The 9,958-nt window shown below is 41.7% G+C and overlaps 1 protein-coding gene across 1 annotated transcript; it reads left to right on the plus strand.

Moving 5' to 3' along the window:
• Window positions 1-2,230: 2,230 nt before the first annotated feature.
• kbtbd8 (kelch repeat and BTB (POZ) domain containing 8) lies at window positions 2,231-9,939 on the plus strand. Its single transcript, XM_030374371.1, has 5 exons — window positions 2,231-2,325; window positions 4,652-4,859; window positions 5,052-5,358; window positions 5,496-6,315; window positions 6,689-9,939. The coding sequence occupies exons 1-5, from the start codon at window positions 2,310-2,312 to the stop codon at window positions 7,150-7,152; spliced, it is 1,815 nt and encodes a 604-aa protein (XP_030230231.1). The 5' UTR covers window positions 2,231-2,309; the 3' UTR covers window positions 7,153-9,939.
• The last annotated feature ends 19 nt before the right edge of the window (window positions 9,940-9,958 follow it).

A 9,958-nucleotide genomic window follows, 5' to 3' on the forward strand; every position in this document is an offset into this window, starting at 1 on the left:
GAAGGGCTTGTACGTAAGCAATAAACTCTCAGCAAAGAAATAAGCTCCCTTTATCTGTAGCTAAGTGGTTGTATTCCGCTCTATCCAATCCCACCTGACTCTTAACTATGCTATACTTTTAATGTGTACTTTAAAATAAAAGTTTGTGATGCAAACACATTTGTTAACTATGTTACAATGCTAAGATAACAAGCCACTTCAGTATCAACACAGTTGAAAGATGCTGGTTAAAACGCTGGAATGGATCAATCCTATTGACACAAAGGGCTTTGTGTCAACGTGTCCTGTATTTTACTACTTATGCATCTTTGAAAAGCATAACCTTACACATGCTTTTTAACTGTCTTGGTTTAAAAGGGTTTAATAGTCTAGAGAGTGTAGAGAATAATATGCTGATGAAAGCACACTGTCCCAAAGCATCAACCTTGCCTCTTATAAACATCCATAATTAAGGAATACATTGCATTGAGTGCCTCCCACCCCATACAGTGTATGGCATGCACTCATATACTTTTTCTTTTTATTCCACAGGGTTGTGTATTTATCCAAGCAAATCCAGTAGTATATTAATTCTAATTACCAGCAATGGAGATAAATGGCACCATGTTAGTACAGGGAAAGGACATGCAATCACAAGACACAAATAGAAAAAAGTCACACTGAATAAACAGCAGTCAGTGTATTTGTCTTGACAGCAGTAGATTGCATGTGGCCCGATGCATGTAAAAAGGCCTATCAAAGTGCACTTTGACAAGCCTCTTCTGCTGTAATTGAGTTCAAATTGTGATTCATTGTAAACCACACACATTATAAAAAGGGTATCACCAGTTTATGGTTGACAGCTAAATACTCATTGCAGCACTAATAATATAACACCTACTTGAATGAAGCATCTACATAAGCAGTAGACAGCAGGAAAAAACCTACTCAGTTCCATTTAACTTTCTGTAGGTCTACTTCCAGAGAATACTTTTTTTAGAGGTCCATGTTAGCATCCTAAAAGTGCTCTTATTATTCCACATAGGACCCATACAAACGGCAAGATTCTGTATTTACCTATTCATTGTTGCTTACATTTTAGTCAAGATGGATACCCAGCCTGATAAGCATTCTAAGATACATAAGGGAAGCATGAAAAGTTGAAATGCTCTTTAATTCGTACTAGTGCTGTCAAGCGATTAAAATATTTAATCGTGATTAATCGCGTTAAATGTCATTTTCTTTGAGGTTAATGTTGGAAAAAAATAATTTGGAGGGGGAGAAATCTTCCTCGTAGATTCAGCATCAAGCATCATTTGACTACGCTTTTTGTAAATGTTGAAATAAAGTCCATATGGTCAAGCTGGGAGAATGTTGGATTGTAGTGGCTTTCCCGGGAGGATATAATTTAAAACGGAGATTAAATGTTTTACTCTGTAAAATGTGTTTACTAAGTTACACATGTCCCTTGTGGCCACAGCTCGGGGAGGCAATTTGTCTTCAGTTATGAGCCAAGTGATAGAAAAACACATTTTACACCGGTGCTAACCCTAACCCAGCTTATATGCAGCATAGTTCATCAAAAATATGTAACACAGACTAAGGCTTGTTGTAATGCCTATCCCAATTAAATTATGTTTTACTGTTAATGAAAAGTTGAACTTCAACTAAAGAACTGTTTGAATCATAATAATAATAGGGACAGTGCACATTAATGAACATTGATGTTTAAACATCTTTGTAAACATACTGGATTATAGCAGAGCTGCTAATTTGCATCCGTAGTCCCTAGTTATTATTATGAATGACAGGGAAGTACATTTGTTCACATACAAGTGTGTTAATGTCAATGATTTATTTAACAACTTTATATGGATGCTCTGGAATGCAGGAATAATTATATATTCCTTTCATGGAACTGGAAATTCCTTGATGAAGCCTCTGCTGGGCAGTTGGAGACCCCTGGGCCAAAAGGTCATGTGGATTTGAATCACCCGTGCTTATAATGGGATGTATAAATAAATAGGATTTATATGCACAAACACAAAACTACATAGGAACTACTACATAGAATGTAAAATATAAAATAGGGTTTTAACTCCCTCTGTTAATTTACTGTAATTGGGGATCATTTCGCTATTATTTCCAAACCTCGGTCCCCACCGGGCGTTCTCGTAAAACGCTTTCCCATGTCAACAGTTCTCAATTTCAGACCAGAAGGCATTTAATTGGCTGCTGCACTCCTTCCTATCTCGCTATTGGATGGCGCTGTTTCCGGGGCTCTGTAGGTTGACGTTTCTCGGTCTGCCTTGAGAGACAGACCGGGGAGAATGGCTGCCAGTGGAGGTTTGTTACAATTCGTTGTTTTTGTTGAGAAGTTCGACTGAAATGGCACATTCTAAAGTTACACATGTTTTGTTAATCGATATTTGACCATGGTATCTGTACTCTGGTCGAGCGACAGTTCCCCAGGTAGCAGTGTTATCGTGAAAAGAAGTGCAGCTCCAGAGTCTATTTAACAGTGTGGGGTAGAGTCAGCCCGGCTATGTGGCTAATGTTAGCTATCTGCCTTTAGCCCACTGCTTAGCTCATGACCACAGCTGAGTGTGTAAACACGTTCACAGAAGCGACGTGTTGATTCGGGTTACACAAGTTGGATGGGGGAAAATGGGTCAAGAATGACAACTACATCTCTGCTGAGCCCTGCGACGTCCGCTTTATCTCAAGCCTTGGAGGATCTCGACTTGTTTTCACGTTGTTCGGCATCATGTTTTGGGGACTAGCTAGTCCAGGGTATCTTTGCAGCTAGCCTCATGCTGCCGGCTATACATCTGGGGGGGGGGGGGGGGGGGTCATATGTCGTCAATTGATAGTTGGTGAAAGAATGACTGACTGGTAGTCCAATGGCTTGGGCTACATATGTCCACGTTGACAAATGGACGCGTGTGGCCCAGTTGTGTATAGTGTGAATGGATAGGAGGAACGCTGACTGGCTAAAGGGATCCCTTTAACTCCCTTGCTAACGGCTGAGCTAAGCTGCCAGCCGGTTATATTGTACACTTGTTAGCCTGCTAGCGACCACATAGCGAGACGTTAGCCAAGTTTCTTACCTACCCGAGACCCTTTGTTCTGTCAAGTATTGGCTCTCCATAGATTTCTAGCGTTAGCAACGAGACATCCGACACTTAAGTTGCTAGCCTTAAACAAAAACAGGAAATTGTACAACCACAAAAGTAAGGTGGCGATAATGTATCCCGGTCAAGGCTCTCAAGTAGGCTCGCAATTAAAACTCCTTTAATGAGTAGACTGTTCCTTTGGAATAGCGACGCGTATCGCCGTTCTGCCTTCCCCAGGGTTTATTTTTTTTCTTTCTCATTTGTTGCCTGCTTTATTTACCGTCACAATATTCTTGGATACGTTTAACAACAAAAAAGCGTCACTATGCTGATCATTACATGAACTAATGGAGATAACACGCCTGTGAGTGGAATTTAATATAGCCACATGAGGTGGTGTGTGGCTTTAACAACTTCAATTCAACAAAATACAACGAATTTAGTTTGATTTTCCGTTTAACACAGTCATATGTATTTTTTGCAAGTTGGAAGATTATTTTTGTATTTGTAAAAATAAGTGTACTTTTCACAATGAAAAGGGGAGAGGGGTAAGATGAGACATTTTGACTCATGTTGTCCTCTAGGCAATGAAGAATAAGACGGAACTGAAATTAAACATCTACCTTGATTTCCGGATGTCAACTGTCAATCAAATTGATAACGATGCATCTATGACATAGGTCTGTGAAAATATGACTTCTCAAAAAGTGGTGGTGTGGCTCTACTTGACCCAGCGTAGGGGTAAATTGAGCCATCTGGGGGAAAATGACAAATTAGCTTTTTCGAGTTGAATGTGTTTTCCTTTTCCAAATAGTCATATCTTTGCTTAAGGTAACTACACAATATAAAACCTGCCAATATTTCTGTATTTTGCTACTTCTCTGATGGATTTTCAGCCTTGATATCAGTGGCTACTCTCTCAATCATATTTCTCTTTCTTTGCATGATAGCTTTTCTACAATGTTTAAAATATGACCAACCAAATTAGTTGTGTAATACTACATTGAAATACCACTTTCTAAGCTTAACTTCAGTGCATCATGGTGGTGTAAGTTGAAGGACTGGCTCAACTTACCCCACAGCATGTGGCTCACTTTGCCCCACTGCCACGATTTTGGAAAATATTGCCTAGTTTAACAATTCAGGTTCATCTTTAGCTAAATTATTCCCATCGTTTTATAGCTTGGCAAATCACTAACGTGAATACATATTTTTTTACATAGCAGTCATTATGCCTGAATTGTTAACTTGCTTTAACAGGCAATAAACTGTTTATTGTGGAAAAAAAACATACGTGCAACTTTACCGTGTGCCTCTCCATCACAGCCAAATAAACATTATGGGTGCTTCCTTAATTGATGTTCAAATGACAACAAATTTGTACACATAACAAATGTGTTTGTGTGCACCTACATAAAATATGTGATATCTGTCATTCAAACCCCTAAATTGGGTCATTGTGCTGTTCTCACACAACATAAAAACTCACACAACATATTGGAATGGTCTCTGCCATCTGTAATCCTATTCTGATTATCCTGCATTTTTTTCTTCAGAGGTAGGGAAGCTGTTACAAGTTCAAAATGGAACTCCTCTAAGCACCAACTACAACGGGGTAGATGCTGTCCACGCCTGTACCATTCTTCAGCAGCTCAAGTCCTTGTACGATGAAGCTCAGCTGACAGACATCGTTGTAGAAGTGGACCATGGGCAGACATTCTCCTGTCATCGAAATGTCCTTGCTGCCATCAGCCCATATTTTAGGTATGAAGTGTTAACTTTTTTTTCATATTTTGTAAGAATGATCTGTTGGCTGATCTCAAACAATACAGCTGAGCTTAAAGTGCTTTTATATTTTTCTATTCTTGGTGGAAATTTGCCTTAGACTTATTGTGTGTGTGTGGTCTCTGGTCTCTGGAAAAGGTAGAATCCTAACATGTCTCCTCTGACCACCAGGTCCATGTTCACCAGTGGCCTTACAGAGTGCAACCAGCCTGAAGTCAGGATCGTAGGAGTGGAATCTGAATCCATGAACCTAGTCTTGGATTACGCCTACACGTCAAGGGTGACACTTTCGGAGTCCAATGTCCAGGCCCTGTTCACAGCAGCCAGCATCTTCCAAATCCCTGCCCTGCAGGACCTTTCTGCCCAGTTCATGATCAGCCGCCTAGACCCACAGAACTGTATCGGGGTCTACATGTTCGCTGATGCCTATGGCCACCAAGAGCTGAGGGAGCGTTCGCAAGATTACATCCGCAAGAAGGTCAGTTGTGATGATGAACCTAAATTGCATATTCTATTTACATATTAAAAAATTGAAGATCTGGACTAGTGCTCAAGGTATGATGGATTCCTCCACAGTATGGTGATTTGTCTTTTGTTTCTGTGTTGTTGTTGTAGTTTGTATGCGTGTCGTGGGAGCAGGAGTTCCTCCAGATGACGAAGGAGCAGCTCGTCAGCATCCTCAACAACGATGACCTGAACGTGGAGAAGGAGGAGCACGTGTACGAGAGCATAGTACGCTGGCTGGAGCACGACCGGCCAGGCCGCGAGGGCAGCCTCGCGGAGGTGTTCTCCCAGTGCATCCGTCTGCCCTTGCTGGACGAGGCCTTCCTCAGCCGCATACCTGCCCCCTTTGCCTGTGCCCTCTCCCTTTCCAAGGACCCCACCGAGGCCAAAACCGGCCTCAACGGCACCAATGGTTGCTCCCAGCGCCTGGGCATGACGGCCTCGGAGATGGTAATCTGCTTTGATGCTGCACACAAACACTCAGGAAAGAAGCAGACCGTGCCTTGCCTGGACACGGCCACTGGCCGAGTGTTCAAGCTCTGCAAGCCCCCTAATGACTTCCGAGAGGTGGGCATACTGGTGTCCTCCGAGAACGACATCTTCATTGCAGGAGGCTACCGGCCCAGCAACAGTGAGGTGTCCATCGACCACCGTGCCGAGAGTGACTTCTGGCAATACGAGCACGCAGGGAATAGATGGCTTCCACGAGCGCCTCTGCTGCGGGCTAGGATTGGCTGCAGGCTGGTGCACTGCTGCGGGAAGCTCTATGCACTTGGGGGCCGCGTTTATGAAGGCGATGGGAGGAATGCATTAAAGTCCGTGGAGTGCTACGACGCCAGAGACAACTGCTGGTCAGCAGTCAGCCCCATGCCAGTGGCCATGGAGTTCCACAGTGCTGTGGAGTACAAGGATCGTATCTACATTCTCCAAGGTGAGTACATACGAGGACATTGTTTTTTTACAACCAATACATGATAAAGAGTATTGATTCATATGACTATTTTCATGACTATTCTATAAAGTGCTATAAATCCACAGGTTTTAAAGTATTAAACAAGAGCCTCACTTTCTTGACAGTGTGTTGATGGCACTCGGCACGGCAACTGTAATATTTAATTGTCACTTGCTCATACGATTAACCTGTAAATGTTCTTAAAATAATAAATTAACAAGATTTGAACTCACCATGATGTTCCATTAGACATATCCAATATACAAAAATAACAATGTGGTAACACATCACTCTGGTAAGGGAATATAAAAAATGGTATAAAATATAACTGACATTTGTTTCCTATCGATAGGCGAGTATTTCTTCTGCTTCGACCCCCGTAAGGACTACTGGGGCCAACTGTCTCCAATGGTTGTCTCGAGGAGTCAGGGTCTGGCTGCCTTACATAAGAACTGCATCTACTACATTGCTGGCATCTGCAGGAACCACCAGCGCACCTTCACGGTAGAGGTCTACGACATAGAGCAGAACACGTGGAGCCGGAAGAGAGACCTGCCCTTCGACCAAGCCACCAGCCCCTACATCAAGGCCATGCTGCTCCAGGGCAAGCTGCACCTGTTTGTGCGAGCCACGCAGGTCATGGTGGAGGAGCACGTGTTCCGCACCAGCCGCAAGAACTCGCTTTACCAGTACGACGACGAGGCCGACCTATGGACCAAAGTCTACGAGACTCCGGATCGCCTGTGGGACCTTGGCCGCCATTTTGAATGCGTGGTCGCTAAACTTTACCCTCAGTGTCTACAGAAAGTGCTCTGAGGCATCCCTCTGGACACGTGTTGGGAACCCAATCTTGGAAGGCAGAAGGAGTGTTTGGGCCCTGCCTGCCTTGTGCCTGGTGCTACCTTGGTTCTTTGCACCACAGGGACTGTTGTCAGTTGAGTTGATCAGGAAGGGGTGCTTTTAAAGATTGCAGTATTTTGTTTTTTTCTCTTCAGAATGCACCAACCACCAACACTGATGCTTGTTTTGCGAAATCGTACAATGAATCGTAAGTGCAATTATGTTTGCTTGTTCTTGAGCCTTGTTGTTCCATTTTATATGGAGGCATATAATTTTACACATGATAAGCATGCTGTTTTTTTGGGGGGTTTTCTTTCGCTAAAACGTCCCTCAGAGTGTGGATGCTAGGTGTCACCATAAAGTCAAAATCTATATCTAAATGATTCTACATATTTTATTCATACGGGTAAGATGAGCACTGGCTCATGATTCGATCACTAGCTCAGATAGATGTTTCTTTTGGGGGGTTCTTTAATGCTAAGCTAATTCTCGGCAACCATTTTGTCAAGTTTTCAGTTGAATTGTTGTGATTTAGTATGCTTGAAGCACGTCACTTTTTGACACCAATTGTATCCTCACCAATCCGGGTGTTGGGAACCAACACAGGTTTGAGCTGTCTGATATTTAACTGCATGGAGGATGGAGGTGCTTCCTCCCTTAGGTGAGCGTCTTGTTTGTGTCATATGACAACTTAAGTGAATAGTTCAAATATTTCTTCTCCACATTGGAGAAATAAATAAAGTCCAACTTGTGGCAAATACTAAGTTCAGAACGCCTAGCAGGTTTACCTCAGCAAGTACACAAATCTGGCAAATGGATAAGGCCAATTTATTATGTTTGCCAAAGTGTAAGACGCTTGGTTAAAAGTTTTTTTTTTTTGTCTTCTCCCTCGTGAATGAGGTCATGTTTTCATCTAGACTTGGACATTGAAAATATATATGGTAGCAATAACTAATGTAACTATGATTAGGCTATATTAGGTTGTTTTACCTTTGTAGAAAGTGCATTATTTCATTAGAGGCCTGTCTTTTCTAGTTTAAATCATGTAGGTCTTGATATTGAGTGTGTGGGTCATATGGATGTAGACTTGAAGTGTTTCTATAATGAACGGTGCAGATCCCTAGGGGATGTCATTGTGCCTATGGGTAGATATGGGACATCAGAATCATGTACTGTCCTGATCCAGAGGAATATCTGTCTTACTTGACATTGCACTGAATCATTCTCCACCTAACTGCAAACTTTACGAAGCACCCTCCTGAACATTGTGTGTGTGTGTGTGTGTGTGTGTGTGTGTGTGTGTGTGTGTGTGTGTGTGTGTGTGTGTGTGTGTGTGTGTCCCACAAGTGAGTCTGGAAGAGCTGACTCATACCGAAATGTTGGTGCTGCTTTTTATGGACAATCTTGTATAAAAGTAATACAGTCATCTAATAATGTTCCCGGTTCAACAATGACATTTCTTCATGCAGGTAACTGTCCATATTTGCACTACTCTGCACCCTTTTATTTTATCGAATCTTCAAAGGAATTTATTTTGTCCCTCCAAATCATTTATCTACAATCAAGCTGTTAGATTCAACCCCTTTTTGACTGGAGATTAATACAAGAGTTCAATTCAGATGGAGCTATCTCCAAGTGACCTGGCTTCAGAAAAACCCAGCCAATGTGGGGATTGGAGATTCCAACCATATGCCTCCGTACAGCCATGTGGTAACCAGTAACAGAACTCTCAGGATAACTATTGATACAGTACTGTATTTAAATGTTTGTTATGTGTAAAATACTGTACAATAGGTTTGCTGTACTTGCACAGTTTTGAAATGTACTTTTTTGTTTTTTTTATAACTTGAAAGATAGATGTGATTTTTGAGTTTTACCATTTTTCTTTGGTAATGTTAGAGTAATTTTGTGTTGTAAAAAAATAACATTTATTTAGATCTTTCTTTGTTCTTTTTAGTATAGTTTTAATTGTAACATATCATTCAAATCAAGCATTACAGATGGATAGTTATAACAGTTTCACCACACCAGTCATTTTCATGCAACGAGCTAAGAATCAATCATTGTGCTTTCTGTGTCAGTGGGTTGAGATACCCAGCTCCTTTCTGGTTGTCAATATGCATATGGTGCTATACCGTTGAACTCTTCCTGCATTTTTTGTTTGTGAATAGGGTCTGATTACAGCTGTGGCCTGGTTCTTCCATACCTTTTGAACTTCCTTTTTAAGCAATTGAGCTCATGCCAATTAGGCCTTTCTTTCTCTAGCCAACCAATCCACTTAGCTATAGCAAACTTTCATGGCAGAAGGGTGTGTACCCACTGAAATCCTATGTCTTGAGATTAACCACATTTATGTTGGATTTCAATACACTATCGAGTCAGTTTCATGTGAGTGAACAATGGCATGGACAGTGTTTAGTTTATTTGTTCACAGGCGTTGCTTTATGGAACTGAATCAATAGTTAATTTTCTGAGTCCAACCATTATTCCCCCCGTTCGGTGACTCTTGTGTAAGGGGTCAGTTAGTGTTAGGAGTTGACAGTGCTTGCCCTGCTATTCCCTACCGCAAACTCGAAAGAGCCATAGGCATTTCTATGTTGTCCAGTCCAGAATTTGCCTCCACAGCTGTAATCGGATGACATCGGGCATTTTGTCACTATTTGCTGGTTTGTTATTGGGGTTTCGGGGTATAGGGGTGGTTGAGCTTAACTGTGAAATTCACATTGCACATACTTTTGAGAATAAAACCATGAGAACAAAGAACTTTCATTTTTATAAGAAA

This window comes from Gadus morhua, chromosome 13 (genome assembly GCF_902167405.1).
Source record: "Gadus morhua chromosome 13, gadMor3.0, whole genome shotgun sequence".
In the NCBI taxonomy this organism is placed as follows: Eukaryota; Metazoa; Chordata; class Actinopteri; order Gadiformes; family Gadidae; genus Gadus; species Gadus morhua.

Bases quoted from the DNA above. Each gene is read 5' to 3' on its own strand.
- kbtbd8 (XM_030374371.1), top strand. The intron at 4,860-5,051 runs GTATGAAGTGTT...TCTGACCACCAG, and splicing joins GCCATCAGCCCATATTTTAG to GTCCATGTTCACCAGTGGCC. The intron at 6,316-6,688 runs GTGAGTACATAC...TCCTATCGATAG, and splicing joins TCGTATCTACATTCTCCAAG to GCGAGTATTTCTTCTGCTTC.